The sequence below is a fragment of the Benincasa hispida genome, chromosome 10 (genome assembly GCF_027475165.1).
Source record: "Benincasa hispida cultivar pf3 chromosome 10, pf3_genome.v1.1, whole genome shotgun sequence".
Taxonomy (NCBI): domain Eukaryota; kingdom Viridiplantae; phylum Streptophyta; class Magnoliopsida; order Cucurbitales; family Cucurbitaceae; genus Benincasa; species Benincasa hispida.
In genome coordinates this window covers 1,241,482-1,262,766 of record NC_143487.1, presented here as the reverse complement: position 1 = coordinate 1,262,766, position 21,285 = coordinate 1,241,482, and the positions used below count along the sequence as shown (strand labels likewise).

General features: G+C 32.4%; 3 protein-coding genes across 5 annotated transcripts; all 3 read right to left on the bottom strand.

The window, feature by feature from the left end:
- Nucleotides 1-3,794: 3,794 nt before the first annotated feature.
- Nucleotides 3,795-8,114, bottom strand: LOC120088610 (uncharacterized). 2 transcript variants are annotated; one of them, XM_039046024.2, is made up of 9 exons: nucleotides 7,286-8,114; nucleotides 7,021-7,207; nucleotides 6,805-6,938; nucleotides 6,616-6,728; nucleotides 6,278-6,521; nucleotides 5,373-5,525; nucleotides 4,600-4,679; nucleotides 4,251-4,300; nucleotides 3,795-4,141 (listed from the first exon to the last, which is right to left on the bottom strand). In XM_039046024.2, the coding sequence occupies exons 1-9, from the start codon at nucleotides 7,709-7,711 to the stop codon at nucleotides 4,005-4,007; spliced, it is 1,524 nt and encodes a 507-aa protein (XP_038901952.1). In that variant the 5' UTR covers nucleotides 7,712-8,114; the 3' UTR covers nucleotides 3,795-4,004. The 2 variants fall into 2 exon arrangements, 1 of the variants encoding a protein (XP_038901952.1); XR_005484985.2 differs by having other exon boundaries at nucleotides 4,070-4,141; nucleotides 4,578-4,679; nucleotides 7,286-8,108.
- A 232-nt stretch (nucleotides 8,115-8,346) lies between these two features.
- On the bottom strand, nucleotides 8,347-14,812 carry LOC120088611 (uncharacterized). 2 transcript variants are annotated; one of them, XM_090305915.1, is made up of 10 exons: nucleotides 14,620-14,812; nucleotides 13,674-13,860; nucleotides 13,392-13,578; nucleotides 13,177-13,310; nucleotides 12,982-13,094; nucleotides 12,638-12,881; nucleotides 9,205-9,357; nucleotides 8,999-9,078; nucleotides 8,866-8,915; nucleotides 8,347-8,680 (listed from the first exon to the last, which is right to left on the bottom strand). In XM_090305915.1, exons 1-10 carry the CDS (start codon nucleotides 14,682-14,684, stop codon nucleotides 8,544-8,546), a joined length of 1,350 nt encoding a protein of 449 aa, XP_090162041.1. In that variant the 5' UTR covers nucleotides 14,685-14,812; the 3' UTR covers nucleotides 8,347-8,543. The 2 variants fall into 2 exon arrangements, with proteins under 2 accessions (XP_090162041.1, XP_038901953.2); XM_039046025.2 differs by lacking the exon at nucleotides 14,620-14,812 and having other exon boundaries at nucleotides 13,674-14,124.
- Nucleotides 14,813-15,165: 353 nt separating this feature from the next.
- Nucleotides 15,166-21,003, bottom strand: LOC120088609 (uncharacterized). The gene is made up of 10 exons (XM_039046021.2): nucleotides 20,826-21,003; nucleotides 19,856-20,165; nucleotides 19,597-19,783; nucleotides 19,375-19,508; nucleotides 19,187-19,299; nucleotides 18,826-19,069; nucleotides 16,127-16,276; nucleotides 15,925-16,004; nucleotides 15,788-15,837; nucleotides 15,166-15,517 (listed from the first exon to the last, which is right to left on the bottom strand). The coding sequence occupies exons 2-10, from the start codon at nucleotides 19,901-19,903 to the stop codon at nucleotides 15,372-15,374; spliced, it is 1,152 nt and encodes a 383-aa protein (XP_038901949.2). The 5' UTR covers nucleotides 19,904-20,165; nucleotides 20,826-21,003; the 3' UTR covers nucleotides 15,166-15,371.
- Nucleotides 21,004-21,285: the final 282 nt, after the last annotated feature.

The window sequence follows — 21,285 nt, the reverse complement described above, 5'->3', positions numbered from 1 at the left end:
ATGAAGGGCTGAGAAAATCGTAGAAGGAAGAAGAAATATGACGGTATGAAAGCTTTTTAAAAATTAAGGGTAATTTTGATATTTCGCATAGGGAAAAGGTTAGTGGTAGAAAAGTTTTTAGAAAGAGATCATTGGTAGAAAAATTTTTGGATTTTGGGTCATTTTGTGAAATTTTCCTACAAACTTGGTGGGTAACTCTAAAATGAAACCAGGGCTGATAGTGGTTTTGTCAGCTTTAGGCAGCTAAGAACAAACCAAAATAATGGTTTTACAAAGAAGGGATCTAAACCAATATCTAATAAAAAAAAAAACAAAACCAATAAATTGATTTTTATTTGATTCGATTTATTATCGGTTTGGTTATCAATTTTTGGTATTTTTTTCTTTCAAATTTTTATTTTTATTTCTACTTTTGTTTTAAATTCGTTCTTTAGTTAATTTTAAATTATTTATTTTTTTATAGATTGAAATTTGATATTTTTATTTTTTGGAATTTTGTAAATAAAAAATATAAACACCATAATTATTTTTTTTCTAGATAACAAATATATATGCACCATAATAATTAAAATATTAAAAGATACCAATAGGGTATATATATCCTCGTTTGGTTCGATTTTGGTTGGTTTTTTAAATAAAAAATCGATTTAAATCAATACTTTTTTTTTTCTCCAAACACAAACCTGTTCAATTTTATACTTAAAAAACCAAACCAAAACGTTGAATCAATTTGAATTGGTTTGGTTTTTCGTTTTTTCGATTTTTGTTACACTTTTAAATGAAACTAAAAGGAAAAAATATAGCCAAAAATGCAATTGTATTTGCCAATAGAGATGCTCAAGGGACATGGGCGAGAATGGCTTCCACGTCCCTGACTCTGTCCTCCATCTAACTCCAGTTTAAATGGATGAAATCCATTAACTAATAAGTATTTACCCATAAAACCATTACTAATATGTCACAATTTTATATAGATAAACTAACGCGAACATGACTCAATAACAAAAAAATAAATGCATTTAGGAAAAGAAAAAGAAGATAAATAAAAGTAAATGGACAGATTTTGGTGAAACATCATGAACCATATTTTGTGGGGGCAGCAAAAAGATTGGGCCAAAAAATTGACCTCATGGAAGCGTGGTGTATGCAGCTATCATTGCCTAAAGAATACAAGAAAATTTTGGTCCCAAAAAATCGGGAGTTTGTGGCTATATTTCTGGCTTCCAAGTTCTCAACTTAGTAGAATCAGTAACAAAATTCTCTGATCCTTTCATTTTCCTAAGAAATTATGTGCCCACTGTCACTTTCTTCACAAACTTTTGTTTGTCAAAAGGGGTTTTTCATCTATTTCATTCTTCCATTTTGGTGCTAATTTCACATCAGGGAAAGAATTAGTGCCTCTTTGAATGACTTTTTAAGTGCTCAAAAACGTATTTGAATTAATAATCCACATCCGACCACTTTAAAAGTTGTGTGAGAAAAACGTATTGGTTTGACACATTTGGTTTCATGATAACAAAGTCAAAGTGAGTTTAACTTAACGGTAATTGGTATGACCTAAGTTGGAGGTTCAATTCTCTATCATCACCGTTATTGTACTATATGCACTTTTTAATATTTGGTCATTTTATTGAATTGTTTCCACAATCAAGTTGTCGTCGTTGTTGTTATGGAAGAATATAAAAGATTTTTTAATGTATTATTTGATGAAGTGTATTCAAATCATTCTATGGAACTTGATTGCGTTGTCATGTACTAATGAGATAAAATGATTTGAAAAAATATACTCATTTTCAAACAAGCATGTGTATAATATAAAGACCAAACTACAAAAAAAAAAAAAAAAAAGAAAAAAAAAAAAGAAAAAAAAGAAAAAAAAGAAAAGAAAACTAAACTTTGCCATCAATTTAAAATTACTCTTACTCTTCCAAGGTCATTCATAATATTATCCTTGTCCTTTCAGAAATGTTTCAAAATGACATTGAGAGAACAAATCAAGTACAAATGTTGAACCAAAATTAGAACATGGAAATTGGTGGACTGATGGTGACCTAGAACAAAATTTGGGACTCAACATCGCCGTACCATTCTATGTTACAGTCACATTCGTTTCAAATTCTAATTTCCATCTAATATTCTAATAAATTTCTATTCCAAGGACAGTTTTGAAACATTTTATGAAAATTAAAGGGTAATTTGTACTTTTGAAAGAGAGGAGTATTTTTTTTTAATGAATGACAAAGTTGTAAAATATATTTCATATTTTTGCTCAATATTATCCTATAAACTAAGTGAATGAAATAGGAACTGCCAATACAGTTGTTTAATTTCAAACCCAAAACCCCTTTTTTTCAAAAGTTATTATAACCATTTTTCATTGCTAGAGGCATCTTGATGATTTGAAGTGATAAAGAATAGGCTACATTTGGACTGACAATATTCTTTGAGATGATGGTTTATGGGTTCTTAGAAGATGCCTGTTGTGTAAGCCAATTCTAGGACAGAATGAAGTGGGTTGAATTACAACAAGATAAGAAACACAATAAAAAACTTTAGCTTCTGCTCTTGAGTGGAGCACTGCAATAATGATCTCTTGCATGCTGTTGAAAGCACTTTGTGAGGATGTGATCATCTTCAAAAACCTTTTCTTTTTCTAACATTTCCAATACTATTAGAAATACAAAGTTGTTTGAAGGAAAACAAACTACACTTAATAAAAAAAAGGATAATCTATAAATAAGAGAAAGCAGCTTCTCAACACTTGCTACTGAAAGTGAAAGCAACAAAAGAAGCATCAGGCAAAGAGTGTTAACTGTTAATCCATTGAGATTTTTGTTGTGGGAGTAGTTCAACTAATTTCCTCAACTAATATTACTTACTAAATTTTTCATTCCAAATAATCTTTTTTTTTTTTTTTTTAAAAAAAACCAAATAAGGAACTTACATCTCTCTTTGATGTCCAATCCATTAAAATTTGGATGGTTAAATTACACTTTTAGTCCTTGAACTCTCATGTTTGTGTCTTATACGTCATTGACCTTAAAAAAAGTCTTTTGAATTTTCTCTAATAGATTTTTGACCTTTCAATGTTGTGCTTATTGTTTAATAGAACCTTCATCTATTTGATAGTTTTTCAAATTTGCAGATCTATAGGACACATGATGGAAAGCTTAAGATTCCATGTAACAAAAAATTCAATTTTAGGTCTAATTGATTAGTTAATTCGAAAAAGATATTGAATATCCCAAGAGAGCTATTAGATATAGAATTGCAAGTTCAAGGACTTATTTGATACTTTCAAAGCTAAAGAACTTATGAGATAAAAACTTGAAAGTTTAGAACCTATTCGACGAGACATATTAGATACAAATCTGAAAGTTTAAGTATTGTAAAGTGTTGATATAATTAAATTTATCATAATTCATCGGCTTAAGCTTTTGGATCAATTGGTGATTTAACATGGTATTAGAGTAGGACATATGTTCAAACCTCTGTAATGTTATTAAACATATTAGACACAAACCTGGAGATTTAAATATTGTCAAAGTGTTAGACATAATTACTACAATCCATTAGCTTAAACTTTTGGGTCATTCGGTAATTTAACAAATACTGAACTGATAACTTAACCAGTTTGGATTCATGAGTCATCCACTTAGTAGAGGCACCCATTAAACAAGTGGAATCGTTGACTTCCTTGTGGTTCATTTTTTCAAGTGTTAGTAGAAGGATGCTTTTAACTCCATCATTTTCTTATGTTGTTTTAAGTAGGGAAGAAAATAAGGCTGGATCAATTATTAAAAATATTTCACAACTATGAAAGGGGCTTTTCACATTCTTTGATGAAGCCAAGACAATACAAGCTCATAAATTTATCTTCAATGGCATACATTTCAGGATTTTCATCTTATTTTTATGGGATTTGTTTGATGATGAAGATAAGAAAAAATAACAATCTTTCAAAAGCAGCCTACCCCTTCATCACCCTTTTGTGTTCTTTTTATCTATTTTTTGGACTCTTCAAGATCAGCATAGTACTTATTGATCCATCCTTTAATGATGCTAACCTCTGTCTCTCTTTGTTTCACTAGCCATTGTGGATCGGTTTCGTTTGCTCGTAAAATGTCCAAACAATGGGACCCTGAAATATTAAAAACAAATCATCTTAGAAGAGAAGAGAGAATCAATGAATATGAATCAAAGGGGAAAGAAAAAATGAAGCTGAAAACAAAACAGAAGAAGTGTGTTACCATTGGGTGTATGAACTGCAAGAAGACTGTCAGATAAGTTTTGCAATACTCTGTAGTCACAGAAAGGGAGGGAGATGTGAGATTAAGCCCAAGTAAAGTTGATTCCTTTTTATGCGTTCTCACTTTTGTCATGTTTTTTTAAGATCATTCCCAAACATATCTTTAATCATTCAAAATTAATATTGATCATATGAAAATTACGCTTAAAAGTGTAAAATCTAGTACTAAATTGGTTTTTAATTATTAGAGGCATGTTTGAGAGTGATTTCCAAGATGAAGAAAAAGTGATTTTAACTATTTTAAAATCACTCTCAAACATACTCTTACAGGGGATTTCGATTTTGTTTACCCGCCACTGCTATAAGGATCTTTGAGTCCATTGGAGAAAATGATGTTGCTGCCAAATCTCTGAAGGATGAGTTTTATGTCCTGCAATTTGAATGGAAATAAGAAAGAGTGGAGAAATGAAAGCCACTTTTGTAATAATTTTTTCTTTAATGCATTTTATAGTCATTTTGTTTCTTGTTTTCTGTTTTATAAAATGGAACTTATAAACACTTCTACTTATAGTTTCCTTTCTTTATTACCTACATTTTAAAAATGCTTTCTATAACCAAGTCAAAGTTTGAAAACTAAAAAAATGTAGGCCCTCTTTGGTAACCATTTGGTTTTTTGTTTTTGTTTTTAAAAATTAAGCCTATAGACACTACTTCCACCTCCAAATATCTTCCCTTGTTATCTACTTTTTACCAATGGTTTAAAATACCAAGTAAAATTTTAAAACTAAAAAAAGTAGCCTTTGAAAACTTGTATTTGTTTTTGGAATTTGGTTAAGAACTCAACAATTGCGCTAAGGAAGATGCAAATCATTGTAAGAAATGGAGAGAAAATAAGCTTAATTTTCAAAAACCAAAAACAAAAAATGAAAGTTACCAAACGGGGTCGTAGTAACTTGATTTGTTTTTGAAATATGGCTTAAAATTCAAACGTGTGACAAACTCACCAAAAACTTTTGAGAAACAAGTATAATGTTCAAAAACAGAAAACAAAAGATAAATTGGTTATTCAATAGGGCCTAAATTATCAGTAAAAAAACTAGAGAGAGATGGTCGAAGTGCATACATTGCCTCCATAATAGGTGGTGACCCAGTGAGGCCTCGGAGAAATGCCGTATAATTGATAACAGTCATCTACGAAGCTTCCAAGGTCAAAAGTGTATGGAGGAAACATAGTATCATTGCCTGTGCTTATTGGCATCACCATCTCACTGCATCTCTGGAGTACACAGAAGCTTCTTTCAGTGTAGAAACAATCATAATCTTCAGTATTAAGTTCGAAACTCGACCGACATGTTTTGATTCAACAAATTTTAAGGATTATATTTCTAATAATTTCACCAGCATTGATAGATGTAGAAATCAAAAGTGAAAAATACTATTAGAATAAGACTTTGTTATTATTATTTTGGAATAAAAAAGAGAAGATATGATGGTTAATGAAGCCTATTTTACATCTCCCCTGATAAGACAAGTCAATCTCTGTTGTCTGTTGCAAAGGAGGTCCGATACAAAATTTTACATGTTTTCCACTATGCTAAATCTGCACTACAGAGCTTCCTTTATTTTCCTTTCATGCACTAATAACAGCTTTCTCAATTGAAGTGATCAATTTACTGCAGTATATAAAAAATATGTGAATTGGATAGCATTTCTCGGTTTGTTACTCATGTATCAATGTCTTGAAGAAAAGATTTTGTTAGATGATATAATATTGAATTTGCTTTCACCCATCCGTTTAAGCTTTTGAGTCAATTAGTCTTTTAAGATGGTATCAGACCAGATGGTCCAGGGGGTGTTCTGTTCAAATCCTTACAATGTTATTTTCTCTCGAATTAAAATTGATTTCACTTATTGGGTCCTCTACACATTTCAAGCGCACAAGTGAGGAGGAGTGAGATAATATAATATTAAATTTGCCTTCACCTATCTGTTTAAGCTTTTGGGTCAATTAGTGATTAACAGATTTACCTGCCATCTCCATCCTACGTCGGTTTCAGTATCGTTTCTCGGCTCAAGATTGTAGCAGGATAGATTTCCTTTATAAGCAAATACACCTGCAGCTATTTTGCTTATAGTTCCACTTCCAGAAGGAGATCCATCAATGCCACCACAAATTCTAGTGACTGGATATCTTGGTGGGTGGTTGTATTGGGCTGCACCAGCATACATAGACCACAAATAGTCTTCCAGCTGAGAGGAACTATTCAGAGGACTATAACAAGGAAAGAAAGAACAAAAGAAATTATATGAAAAGTAGAACTTTCTTTAACTTCATTAGATTTGGATATGGGAAACCATTCTAATACCTGCATGTTTTGAACTCTTTGCTAAGAATGGAAAGGCCATTAGGCTTAGAAGCAATTGTTTCAATTTTGGACCACGAATCCCGAATAGTTTCATAGCAAGTCTCACTAACTTCCTGCGAACTCATTCACATTTTTGTTTTTCAAAATATTAAAAGATGAAATAGATGATGCAAGATTCTAGGATCTTACTCTAAAATCCTTGGTGGCAGTGGAATAGTATCCATTATGTGGCGTGATATTTTCAAAGTAAAGAATTGGAGCTGAAGATGCAAGAGCTCCGAGTGCCACATGAGGATATTTTAGGCGGAACCATGCAGCCAACACTGTATACGTAATAATATATGTTCTGTTATATACATAAAGGGTGCAATAGAGTTTGAAGATTTTGAATGAGAAGTTACTTACTTCCTCCATATGATCCACCAAGGACAACTACAGGAGAATATTTAGCATGAAACTTCTTTTTTATATGTATAAGAACAGTTGCATAATCTGCTATTGCTTGAGCTGAGTTGAAATAGCCTAGAGTGCTTGCATTCTTAAGTGCCTCTTGCCTTGATCCAAAAGGTATTGATTTCCCATAATATCGGTGCTAACGAGAAAACAATATGTCTTAGATCATAGGAAAATTATGTATAAATTCTAAAGCATACCGTCTATCAGTCCTTACCTCGATATAAACAAGAAGGGCATCAAATTGAGCAGCATAATCAGTCATGAACCCTATAGCGTTTAAATCGCCTTCTAGTGGACCTTCAGCGCCCAAGTAGGCAAGAATCAGAGCACTAGAATTTGCACCACCCCAATACTTAAAATTGATTATGTATCTATGAGGGAAGCATGTGTAGCTTTCAGGCCTATAGTTGAAGTGATCCAAGGTTTGATTATAATAAAATGTCTTGAAATCATCTGAAATAGGTGAAGATATAGCTTCAGCATTATGCAGAAAAGTTCTGCCAATTGGACTCAGCCTTGGGAGTCTATCCTGTGTGGCAGTAACACAGGTTGAAAGGATGAAAAGTATAAAAGGGAGCCATGGGGATGAAAACATAGGAAAACTCATGGTAGGGTGTTTGCTTTGGTAATGCTTGGACATGGTTTTCTCAAACAAAGAGCTTTATATAACAAAAAGTTTCCCAAGTTTGTTCTGATTTTCAAACTGACTTTTGAGCAAATAGTCTGAAGAATCCAAACAATTTGGCTTACAACTCACAACTTGTCACTAATAGTAACTGGTGAGTACAATGAAGTTTTGCCATTAAATTTCTCTAAAAATATTAGCTCTTATTTTAAGGTAGCAGGAAGTTAAAAAGGTTTGAAACCAGATAATTATTTCATCTTTCTTTGGCGTCCACTAAAATTTGGATTCACGAATCATCCACTGACCATAAGCACCACGTTGAAGCCAGTGAAATGGTTTACTTGATTTGATTGCAGGCAAGAAAGTTGTAGAGCTTTCATCTGCATAACATAACAAGCTTCAAGTGCCAGATAAAGACACTATCAACAGCATCATTTCCAAATATGCAATAAAACTGTGGTCCCTTGTCAAACTTTTGCATATCATGTTCAAGATTCTCAGTGTTTGTTCCAATTAGTTTTAGAATAGTGTCTTCAGACAAATAACCTAAAAGAAAAATTGTAACCTTAAGATCCTTAAAGAAGATCTTAAGATCTTGATAGCGTCGATTCAAAAACCACGTGCTAGAAGCTTAAAGAAAAGACAGAAAATGCAACACAACGGACAGTAAGAATATTTTATTTCTTATTCTTTGATGGAATCACTATAAGTTCAAATTATGTAATGGTAGCTGGAATAGAAACATATCATGCTTTTCATTCTCTTTTGTGTAGGTACTGTAAAATGAAAAAGAACAAGAAAATTATGGTTTACAAACTAGAATTCCTTCCAATAGCCATGATGCTTTCTATTTTTTGTAGTTCGCCAAATCTGCATAATACTTATTGATCCATTCTTTAATGATACCAACCTCCATCTTCCTTTGTGTAACCAACCATTCCGGATCCATTTTATTTGCACTTAGGATGTCTAAGCAATGAGACCCTGCATATTCAAAATGTATTAGTTCGAACAAAATTTGATGCACCTGTAAATTTCCTGCTAGATTTTTTCAGTATACTTTTTTGTCGCAAACAAACAAAAGTCATAAATAAAGCCAATGGAATAAAATCATAGAGGTCAAGGCATTACAATGACAAACTTGCATAACACATAGGTCAAGGCATTACCATTAGTTGTATACACTGCTGGGAGACTGTCTGAAATATTGTGTAATACCCTAAAGTCAAAGAAAGAGATATCAAAGCCAAGTAAAAGTAATCATATAATTTGTTTATAAATTGGGGTTCCTATTGTGTTTACCCGCCAATGCTATACGGATCTTTGAGTCCATTGGAAAAGATAATGTTACTAGCAAATCTCTGAAGGATGAGATGTATATCCTACAATTTGAATTCAGAAAGAAATAAAAAAAGAATGAAGTAATTCTTGCAGATAAGGAAATTGTTTTGTTTTCAACCAAAAAAAGTAGGTCGTCGTGTTAAAAGGGAAATGATTGAAATGCATACATGGCCTCCATAATAGGTGGTAACCCAATGAGGCCTAGGAGGAACACCATATAATCGATTGCAGTAAATGATGAAGCTTTCGAGATCAAACGTGTGTGGTGGAAACATAGTATCATTGTCTGTGCTTATTGGCATCACCATCTCACTGCATCTCTGAGTATAAGATGAAGCTTTTTTAGTATATAAACAAATCGTAATCTTCAGTATTGTATATTTTGATACATATGTTATTTGATTGGCTTTGTCAAAAAAAAAAAAGCCAATCTTGTGTTATCATTTCTAGATTAAGAATAAGAGATTCTATTTGATAATTTTTTTTTTCATCTTCAAAACTAATTTCCAAAATTAGAGATAAAAAAACTTGATGGGGACAGCAGGGAAACCTATTTCACATTTTGCATCATCTCTATTAAGACAAGTCAATGTAAAAGGTGAAGGAGGTCCATTACAACTCTCCATATATGTAAAACCCGAACCCTAATTACTTCAAGTAAGAGTAAGTAATGTGATGTCTTCTAATGAGCTAAATGAAGCCATGTCTTAGGAAGGGTAGAAGATGTAAGCAAGAAGAAATAGGCTCTTGGGTAGTGAAGTGTAAAAGTAGGACAAAACTCGGCTAGGCTAAGGAAGGTCATGCTTGATGATGGAATGCATAATAAGCATATGAATGAGACCATGCCATCTAATGAGGTATGGTGCTGAAGTAATATTGTGAGTGAAGTTAGCAAAAGGAAATTTGTTAAATCTTAGCCCTTCATCACCAATAGTGGGCCAGGTGGCACAAGGAGGGTTCATACTGGATTTTGGGCGGTAATATAAGCAAGAAGGTCGAGTTCATTGGGTCGGTTTGGACAAACTATAGGCTATTTGTGTAATTCCAGTGGCATTCGAAAGCTCTGTGTGTCTATTTTCTGTGGCTAGTCTGCTGGAAGGAAAACTCGCCGGAATAAGGCTGGAGGGGCAAAATAAATACGAAGGGTTCGTTTCTCGGGTGAATCTAGGCCATCAGTGAAGAATTAAAGCTCCAGGACGAATTACAAAGAGTTTTGAGCTAAAAAATTGAGGAAATATTGTTAACTCAGTTATAAACAACCTTATAGAATGAAACTTTTTAAGATGAGGCCTGGAAATCGAGTTATATAATTTTGAAGTTTGAACTGGAAATTGTTGAACAAGCAGGCAACTGCTTGAATTGAGGCCAATGATGAAGTTTTGAATCTCCAGATTAAACGACGAGGAATTTTGAGCTGAAATTTTAAGGCTAACTCAATTCTAAACATGTTTGTAGAAGGAAGTTTTTTCAAAAAAGGGCTGGATTTTGAGTTATGAATTTTTGAAGTTGTAACAGAGAAGCTGTGCATAAGCAGACAGCTGCTTGGGAAGAACAAGCAAACGGCTCATATGGAGAAAGAGGATCTCGCTAATGAAGGAATCTCGCTAATTTTTTCATGAGGATCTCACTGATCTTGCTCATGAGGATCTTGCTCATGAGGAGAATCTCGCTAGTAAACCTGTCTTTGATGATGAAAGTTGCATTAGTAAATGAACTATTTGAGGTATTTTGCCAAGAATTCTAAGTAGTTTAATCGGGAATTATGTCCTTTCAGGCCAAGAAGAGCTAGGAGAGGCGTATAACCCATTAAGAGGCCAATGAGCTGTGAGTGACCATGTGATGATTTACTGTTTTAATGATCTAGAAACTAAGATTTCTTGAAGATATTTCCCATGCTAAGTGTTTAAATGAATTTCCAAGCAACATATTTGTGAAACTGTTTCTCATGCTAAGTAAAGCATGTTTTCCATGGAATTGACATGATTTAGATATGTTATCTTGTCCAAATACTTTCAGTATGTTTAAGTAACTCCATTTTTATGATGAACCTATGATGGATGAACTAGTATGATGATTTAAGCACTAAGCTTTAGTGTTCAACTAAATGTCTATGACTAGTTATATGACGGATACTGAAGGACAATGAAAAGGTTTCCTTTTAACTAAATGTTTATGACTAGTTATATGACGGATACTGAAAGACAATGAGAAGGTATCCAAAGGATACTGAAGAACAATGAGAAGGTATCCTAGTCAAGTACCTAAGGTATGACGGTACTCAATTATAACCACGTGCACGTAGGTAATACAACGTCGAAGTATTGAGCAAAAGAGTTCTCCCCGACCAAGGTTGACATTGAGGGTTAGATCTAATAGTTCACTCTCAACTAAGGATAAGGGCAGTCATATTTTCTCCTAGGCTAGAAGGATAGTTTGGAATTGCTAATGCTTATGAATGTTTATCAACGCATGATGTTACTAATGTATGAGTTTTCCAAGTATGTTTTCCATATCTAACGCATGCTAATAGTTTTTACAAGCTAGTTCAACGTGATTTAAGTCAAATTATTTTACAAAGTATGAAGCATGCGTTAAGGTTAAAGCTAAGGTTGAATGAAGCTTGATGTACTATGTTTTAAATACCTAAAATTGTTAAAGAACATGCGATGGTATTCCTAAACATAATGAAAAGGGAAACTGAAGGTAGGGAAGATATCCTAAAGAGTTTTCTATGCTATATTCGAGAACTTGATAGCTTAAGTAAGCCGGATACTGAAGGTAAGGAAGGTATTTGAATAAATGTACCTAAGGTATTGACGGTACATAGAAAACTCCAGGTGCCGTAGGTAGTTCCGAATGAGAGGCCGAAGTATGGGTCTCCTAGGCTATATACCAGCAAAAGGAGGTTAAAGTATGGGTCTCTTGGCCCGTAACAGACGTTGGGAGCTAGAGCGATGTATGCTCGTTCTCAACTAAGGAATAATGATGTTTAATGGTAGTTTAAAGTTTTCTTGGTATACTTTAGTTTCAATATTATGGTTTCAAGCTTCCGGTTTTGAGCATGAGATTTATATTTTTATTAAGTCACTCACTGGGCTTCTAGTTCAAGTTTTCAAATGTTTTCTTTCATGTAGCAGTCAGTTTCCAAAAGACTATTTTGCTGCTCTGCCACTCAAAGAAACAGGTTGAAGGAAGCGTAATTAAAGACCTATGTTAGTTAGTACACATGTGTCTGTCTAGTGACTAGTATACTAGATGGGGCTCACTAAGTTGTAATATTCATGTATGAATAATGTTGCGAAACCCTGTAATATAAATGTGTTAAGTTCCGAGTTAATATGTTGGTATATTGATGATATGTATGTATTCAGGGTTTGGGTAAAGGTTAACAGGATAGTTAGGCGATAAGTGCCAGCAAAAGGGTTGGTAACTGCTGCAGTCACCATTCTATCCAGGTTTAGAGGGTAATCTAGGGTGGGATGTGACAATATATGCTGGTTTTCCACCTATCAAATTTTTCTAGCGATCAAGTCAGTATAAGAAAAATAGCTATTTGAATCAGAGGGCTCTCATTTGGCTGATGTGATTAAGAAATCTTACCTGCCATTGCCATCCTACATCAGTTTCAGTTGCATTTCTAGGCTCATTAATATAACAGGAGAGTTTTCCTCTATAAGCAAAGACACCTGCAGCTATTTTGCTAACTGTTCCATTTCCAGAATAAGTTCGATCAATGGCACCACATATCCTGGTGACTGGATATCTTGGTGGGTGGTTGTATTGGGATGCACTTGCATACATGGACCACAAGTAGTTTTCTAGCTGTGTGGAACTTCTTAAAGGACTAGAAAATGAAGAGAGGAAAAACGGAAAATAAAAACAAAAGAAAATATGTTAAGTCGACGTACTTCATTGAATTTGGAAACAAGATGCGATTTTACTACCTGCATGTTTTGAACTCTTTGTCAAGAATGGAAAGGCCATTGGGTTGAGAGGCAACTGCTTCTATTTCAGACCATGACTCCCTAATAGTTTCATAGCAAGTCTGACTAACTTCCTGCCAATTTACATAATTTGTTTCAAAACATAAAAGCTAACCAAGGAAAAAAATGAAGGGATGAAGGATTTCAGCATCTTACTCTAAAATCCTTGGTGACAACGGCATAGTATCCATTTTGCGGTGTGATATCATCGAAGTAAAGAATTGGAGCGGAAGATGCAAGAGCTCCTAGTGCCACATGAGGATATTTAAGACGAAACCATGTAGCCAACACTAATAAAAAAAAACATGTACATGTCCTGTTAGGTACTCGATATTAAAAAATTGGAGGACTTTGAATGAGAAAATACTCACTTCCTCCATATGATCCACCAATAACAATCACAGGTGAATACTTGGCATTAAACTCCTTTTTTACATGAATAAGAATGGCTGCATAATCCGCTATTGCTTGCGCTGAGTTAAAAAATCCAAGAGTGCTGGCATTTCTTAGTGCTTCTTTCCTTGATCCGAATGGTATTGATTTTCCATAGTACCGATGCTGGTAAGATGGCATTAGATTTTAGACCATAACTACATTACTAAGACTCTAAAACAACAAAAATGGACTAACGACTGGTGTGAATTCAACTTTACCTCAATATAAACAAGAAGAGCATTGAATTTGACGGCATTATCTGTCATAAACCCAATCCCATTCATAGCAGCATCTATTGGTGCTTCGGCACCCAAGTAAGCAAGAATTGGAGCGCTCGAATTTGCACCACCCCAGTGCTTGAAGTTGATTATATATCTCTGGGGAAATGTTGTGTAGCTTTCAGGCCTGTAGTTGAAATGATCAATTGTTTGATTGTAATAAAATGTCTTGAAATCATCAGAAGGAGGTAATTCCAGAGCTTTAGAATGATATAGAAACTTTTCACCAATAGGACTAAGCCTTGGCATTCTAAACTGGAAAGCAGTGACAGAGCTTGAAAGAAAGAAAAGTAAAAAGGGAATCCATGGGGAAGAACGCATTGGAAACCTCATGCCAGAATGCTTGTGATGATAACTTTTCAAGCTTTATCACTTGTTGTAAAGAAAGCTTTATAAAACAAAAGGTTTAGCAACGATCAGATATTAATATAGTTAGTAGGTGAGACCAAGTTTGAGCCATAGAAAAAGTTCTTGTAAAAATTTATGTATTTCTGTTCTTATTCAACATTGGCCAGTGGCAGCCCAGATGAAAGTGAAATGCGAGGATATAATATTAGCCTACTTATAGAGCTTAATTTTCTCGTATTAGTTTATGAAATTAGAGAAATATGTATGACTAAATCCTTGTGAACCAATATAAAACTTACCATTGCAATTGGAAACTTCACAAACTATTATACATATAAACAAATAGAGAATGATGTAATATGGATTAAATAGTCTTCTATAAACTCGTTCAACATTATGACTAATCAAAATGCTACAGTTATTGTTATTATTATTATTATTTTTTTTCAACAGGAATTGGATGGCATCATAAAGATAGTTTGTATGAACTCGTAATGAACTCAATGTAAGAAAAAGAATTATAAGAGAGAAATTTAACCTTGATTTCTCCTCCATGAATATGTTGCTATCCAGAGACGATTGGATATCATGAAGCAACACCATGTCTGTTTGTCAATCTGAGTATAACTCAATGGATAAAGGCATAGGCACCAGTTACCATCCTAAAGATTGATGGTTCGATCACCACTCTCACAATTGTTTAACCAAAAAAAAAAAAAAGGAAACATTGAGCATGTTTTAATGAATAATACTGAAAATGAAAAACTTGTATTTCCCCGTTAAACAAACTAGAAACCAGAAGTGAAGCTGACCTTCGGAAAAAGTTGCCTTCGACATACGTTTGTATTTGGAATTTGGACACAATGAAAAAGAAAATGCACATGTTGGAGGAGGTCATCAAATGTAGATAACTGTCTCTTTTGTTTCTTTTGTTTTTTTGATAATCAATTTTCTTTCTTCTTTTGAATATATCAAAGCTCATCAAACGTTGCCTTTGTTCTAAAACCACAATTTCCTCATGTTTGATTTAAGAACCTCTAGAATAGTGCCTTTAAACGTATAAAGAAAATGAAGAAACATAAAATTAATAGAATGAAAGCGTCAACTTTATTAATCAGAAGCAAGAAGCTTACAGGAAGGATAGAAAATACAGCAAGAATCTTTTATTTCTCATTCTTTGATGGGTCTTTACAAGTTCAAATTGTCAAACGCACGGATGATGCAGAAAAAGAGCAGAAAAGGTATTCTTTACTAACTAGAATGTCTTCCATCACCTTCTGAGTATGTTTTCTATTGTTTCATTTGTTTGTACTTTTCCAAATCTGCATAATACTCGCTGATCCATCCTTTAATAATACCAACCTCAGTCTTCCTCTGTGTCACTACCCATTCAGGATCAGTTTCCTTCGCCTTTAAGATGTCCAAGCAATGAGATCCTACAGAAATCAAAATGTATCAGTGAGAATAATAAAACTCGTCCATTAATTTCCTTCTAGAATCGTTTTTTGGTGCCAAACAAACTAAAAAGTAATGCCATTGTAATACAACTATTAACAATTATTGCTAATGTTATTCTGTAATGATATGGCAGTGAAATTTTAATTGTGAACAATGGGAAAGAAAAACCCTAAAGCAGATGGTAAAACCAATCAACTAGAATCCTCCAAGACACAAAAGCTTACGGAGCAGAGAAATGAAAGCATTACCATTAGTCGTATACACCGCTAGGAGACTGTCTGATATGTTGAGTAATACCCTGGAGTCAGAGAGAGACAAAAAATTAAGACCAAGCAAAACTTATCATCTTCATCTGTTTATAAATGTGGGTTGCTGTTTTGTTTACCCGGCAATACTATAAGGATCTTTGAGTCCATTGGAAAAAATTATATTGCTACCGAATCTCTGAAGGACGAGTCGTATATCCTACAGTTTAAATTTAGAAGGACAGCAAACTTCATTCTATGCAGATAAGGAATTGCTTTTGTTTACAACAAACTAGTAGGATTTCCTATTAAGAAAGAGAGGGGAGCAACTGAAATGCATACATGGCCTCCATAGTAGGTGGTAGCCCAATGGGGCCTGGGAGGGACACCATACAGTCGATTGCAATAACTGATGACGCTTTGAAGATCAAAAGGATATGGTGGAAACATATCATCATCTGAACTTATTGGCATCACCATCTCACTGCATGACTAAGTACAAGATAAAGCTCTTCAGTGTACAAACAGTCTTTTTTATAGGAAAAAGAATATTTTATTGATCCTCTAAAATATTGCAAAAGAGAATCCTAATCCTACAAAAAAAACGCCTATCAATGGGGAAAGGGGAGAATGAACAAATCCCCAAATAAGTTTTCAAAAAAATTCCTCCAATTATCTTTTTAGGGTATGTAAACATTCATGACCTAAGAAGCATCGACCCTTTAGTTTGGTTAGCAACATGTGTCAGACACTTGGACACTCCAACACTCGTTGGACAAGTATCAGACACTTATTAGTGCAATAGATGTGTTAGACACTAGGTGTACAAAGTCAAAATAGGACCAACATTTGGTATACATGCATCAAACACTTCTTACATATACTAAGTCAACACATATATGAAAAAACTAAAAAAATTTGAGAGCGAAATACATCAACTAATTTTTTAAGCATAAAAATGAATAAACTCATTATTTTTTTTAAAATTCTCTTATTGTTTAAAAATGATATATAGTTTAAGAAATGTGTGTTTTAATAAACATGTCTGTGTCCTAAATTTTTTGAAATATGATGTGCCATTGTGTCGGTGTCGTATCGTATCCGTATCCATACTTCTTAATTCATGACCTTGCAATATTGTTTACTTTCTTTTGTTTTGATTGACATGTTTACTTGCTTGGCTTTTAGAAAGTGGATATTTTCTTCAAACTTCTTTCTATCTTTTTTTTTTTCCCAAACTAGGAAAATTCAAGGAGGTACAAAAAAACTTTGCTAATTTTTCACCTGTTGAGTCTAATGGACAAAGTTTCCTTTCTTTTCTGGTGATCAATTTACTATCAGAAAACATATATGTAAAATTAGGGCCCGTTTGATAATGTTTCTGTTTCCTATTTCCTATTTCTCGTTCCTTGTTTCTAGTTTCCTCTTTTTTGAGAACAAGAAACATGAATATGTTTGATAACTATTCCGGTTATATTCTTGTTTCTTATTTCTTGGAAAAAAAGAAACAAAAAACAGAAACTTGTTTGATAACTATTTATTGTTTCTCATTTATTGTATTTTTTTCCCTTATATTTTTCTCTCCATATTTTATAGTTTAAATATAATCTAATTATATAAAATAAAAAGATATATAGCATGCATTAAAGTATAAAAATAGTTATCAAATATTTAAACTATCGAATACACATAAGTCCCAATGTAAAATTAATATCGATAATACAATTGTTTCTATCATTCATATGATGCTAAAATTTGATTTACAATATTATTTCTCACTCAAATAATTTTTTTTAAATTTTAAATGACGTAGTCTCAAATCTAACTTAATCATATTATTATGTAAATGTCGTGGTTGTAAAAATATTAAAATGAACCTAAATAAATATCTTAGTAAATAAAATTTATATTATTATAAAATTATAAGGGTTTCTATCTCAGAAAAATTAAAAATATATGAATTTAAAAATATATAAAATGCATTTTGCAAAATCTAAAATTCAAAATTCAAAAAATATTAATATATACATATTGAAAAGAAAAATTATTTTAAATGACAAAACTGTTGAAAATATGTACAAATAATAGTAAAATATCATAGTTTATTTGCGATAGATTATGATAGATAGTGAAATTTTGCTAGTTTATTTTCCTATATTTGTAAACAATCCTATTGAAAATTTGAAATTTGAAAATCAAAATATTTGAAAATTCAAAATTCAAAATTAAATTTGCTATATTTGTAAATATCTTGGTCATTTTCCTATATTTGAAAACAACCTTATTGAAAATTTGAAATTTGAAAATAAAAATAATATATAAATCTAAGCATTTGAAAATTCAAAAATTCAAAATTAAATTGGCTATATTTGTACATATTTTGGTACATTTTCCTATAATTAAAAATAACCCGTGAAATTTTGAAATTTGAAAATCAAAATAATATATAAACCTAAATATTTGAAAATTCAAAATTCAAAATTAGATTAAAAAATAATAAAGAAAATAAATATAAATAAAAGAAATAAATAATTATAAAAGAAATATAAAAAATAGAGAAAAAAATATAAAAAAAGAAACTAGATATAAAAAAATATAGAGAAAAAGAAAATATAAAAGAAATAAAAAAGAAAATAAATAATTATAAAAGAAATATAAAAAAATATAGAGAAAAAGGAAATAAAAAAAAAGAAATAAGAAAGTAAATATAGATAAAAGTAATATAAAAAAATATAGAGAAAAAAGAAATATAAAAGAACGAAAAATAAAATAAAAAAAGTCCCAATGTGAGATTTGATCCAAAGACAAAAGAGTTGATGAGTGAAATGGACATGCTTCCATGCTAAGACAATAGGAACAATTTTAAATAAAACAGATACGACCTTCCTCAATTTTAGCCTCATTTTTAAGAATATTTCTCAAATTAGAAATAAGAAAAAAAACAAATAGAAACAGTAAACAGGAAATGGAAACGTTATCAAACTGCCCAAGTTCTAATTTGGTTAATTTTTATATATTGATGTCTCCACAAGAAAAATTACCTGCCATCTCCATCCTACATCAGTTTCCGTCTCATTTCTGGGCTCATTAACATAACAGGATATATTCCCTCTGAAAGCAAATACACCTGCAGCTATTTTGCTAAGTGTTCCATTCACAGAAAAAGTTCCATCAATGGCATCACAGATCCTGGTGACTGGATATCCAGGCGGATGGTTATATTGGGCTGCAGTAGCATACATGGACCACAAGTAGTCTTCCAACTCAGAGTATCCTCTTAAAGGACTAGAAAAGGAGGAGAGGAGAAGACGAAAAAGAAAACGGACATAACAAGATAAACAGATGTTAAATACAATGATGTGTAACTTCATTGAATTTTGGACTAGAGGCACAATGTGTTACCGGCATGTTTTGAACTCTTGGTCGAGAATGGACAGACCGTTTGGCTGAGAAGCAACTATTTCAATCTCAGACCAGGATTTCTTAATAGTTTCGTAGCAAGTTTCACTGACACCCTACAATTCACATATTTTTGTTTTAACACAGAAACTGACATAAAAAGAAAGGGATGTAAAATTTCGAAGTCTTACTCTAAAATCCTTGTTGACAACAGTATAGTACCCATCATGCGGTGTGATATCGTCGAAATAAAGGATTGGAGCTGAAGATGCAAGAGCTCCTAGTGCTACATGAGGGTATTTAAGACGGAACCATGAAGCCAACACTGAAAATAGAAAATAGATAAATGACCTGTTAAATATTGGATTTAAATTGTAATAGAATTTGTGGTTTTTTGGTGTAAAACCACTTACTTCCTCCATATGATCCACCAATAACAATCACAGGAGAATAATTAGCATGAAGCTCCTTTTTTACATGTATAAGAATGTCTGCATAATCTGCTACTGCTTGCGCTGAATTAAAGTATCCAAGAGTGCTCGCATTTCTCAATGCTTCATCCCTCGATCTAAATGGTATTGATTTTCCATAGTACCGATGCTGTTAAGACGACAAATGGTCTTCAGCAACTATAAAATATAAACTACTAGACTGGTTTGAGTTAGATTTTACCTCAATATAAATTAGAAGAGCATTAAACTGAATGGCATTATCTGTCATAAACCCAATAAAATCTAAATCATCATCTATTGGTGCTTCAGCACCCAAGTAAGCAAAAATTGGCGCGCTCGAATTCGCACCACCCCAATACTTAAAATTGATTATATATCTTTGAGGGAATGTTGTGTAGCTTTCAGGCCTATAATTGAAATGATCAAGTGTTTGATTGTAATAATAAGTCTTGAAATCATCCAGAGGAAGTGGATTCAGAACTTGAGAATGATGTAGAAACTTTTCACCAACAGGATTAAGCCTTGGGAATCTATATTGCAAAGCAGTGGCAGAGGTTGAAAGAACAAAAAGTAAAAAAGGAATCAATGGGGAAGAAAACATAGGAAACCTCATGCTTAAGTGATTGCTGTGAAAATGTTTCATGCTTAGAAAGCCTTATATTACAAAAAATTTCCCATTATTTTATAATTTTTTTTTGAAAAAACTGAACTTGAGTATATGATGACACAACATAAACAGATAGTTACCAGATAGAAATATAATAAGTGGGGGAGCCCTAAATTTTGTCATTAAAGAAGTCATTGTACAAACGTCTGTTCTTATAGAAAGCGAAATACATTGGAAAAGTAATAGCATTCGAATTATTCAAGTATATTGGAGAAAGATGTGTAAGACCAAATCAATGTAATCCATGGAAAAACTACCATTGCAAATGGAGGCTTCGGAAACTATTCCACATATAAACCAAATCAATGGAGAATGATGTAATATGGATTGATATATATATATATATATATATATATGTCTATGAATTGGTTGAATTCAACATTGATATGTGACAGATCAAAATGGTAATAGAAATAAAGTAATTGGATGGGACTATAAAGAAAGACAGTTTGAGAGAGCAATCAATTGAATAAAAGAAGAAGAAGAAGAATCATAAGAGACAGAAATTAGACCTTGATATTACCTTCTCTTCGGCGAATAATGACCAAGCAACGCTGTTGGATATTTAAAAATGAAGAAAATGAAAACGTTGAATGTTTTCCTGAGAAAGAAACAAAAACCAGAATTGAAGCTGAACTTGGGAAGAGTTTGTGTTGAATTTTCTTCACCTTCGGCATTTTTTCCTAAAAATAAACAAATTAAGAAAATGGCAATCCGGCATGTCGCATGTGTTTATTATTTGGATTTTTTTTTTCTTTTTTCTTTTTTTGTTTTGTTTTGTTTTGGTTGTTTTTTTTTTTTTTTTTGAATATGGATTTCTTTTTGTTTGTTTGTATTTGGAATTAAAAATGGGAAATAAATATTTGGTCGAATGAATTTCAACTATAAAAAGTTGTTTGAAGTGCTGAGTTGAGATAGAATGTTCGAAGTTTATATGTCTATGGAGTTCATATATCTGTCGACTTTATATATCTGTGTTTGAA

What these genes read in the sequence shown, in the direction of transcription:
- LOC120088609 (XM_039046021.2), bottom strand. Translation starts at nt 19,903, where the DNA reads ATGACAGATAATGCCATTCAGTTTAATGCTCTTCTAATTTATATTGAG. An exon ending in TTGTCAACAAGGATTTTAGA is followed by an intron (nt 19,300 to 19,374) that starts GTAAGACTTCGA and finishes TGTGAATTGTAG; the next exon opens with GGTGTCAGTGAAACTTGCTA. An exon ending in CCACCTACTATGGAGGCCAT is followed by an intron (nt 16,005 to 16,126) that starts GTATGCATTTCA and finishes TTTAAACTGTAG; the next exon opens with GATATACGACTCGTCCTTCA.
- LOC120088611 (XM_039046025.2), bottom strand. Translation starts at nt 14,066, where the DNA reads ATGAGGTTTCCAATGCGTTCTTCCCCATGGATTCCCTTTTTACTTTTC. An exon ending in CTCTTCTTGTTTATATTGAG is followed by an intron (nt 13,579 to 13,673) that starts GTAAAGTTGAAT and finishes CCATCTTACCAG; the next exon opens with CATCGGTACTATGGAAAATC. An exon ending in ATGTAGGATGGCAATGGCAG is followed by an intron (nt 9,358 to 12,637) that starts GTAAGATTTCTT and finishes TCTTATACTCAG; the next exon opens with AGATGCAGTGAGATGGTGAT.
- LOC120088610 (XM_039046024.2), bottom strand. Translation starts at nt 7,711, where the DNA reads ATGTCCAAGCATTACCAAAGCAAACACCCTACCATGAGTTTTCCTATG. An exon ending in CCCTTCTTGTTTATATCGAG is followed by an intron (nt 7,208 to 7,285) that starts GTAAGGACTGAT and finishes TTTTCTCGTTAG; the next exon opens with CACCGATATTATGGGAAATC. An exon ending in ACGTAGGATGGAGATGGCAG is followed by an intron (nt 5,526 to 6,277) that starts GTAAATCTGTTA and finishes TGTGTACTCCAG; the next exon opens with AGATGCAGTGAGATGGTGAT.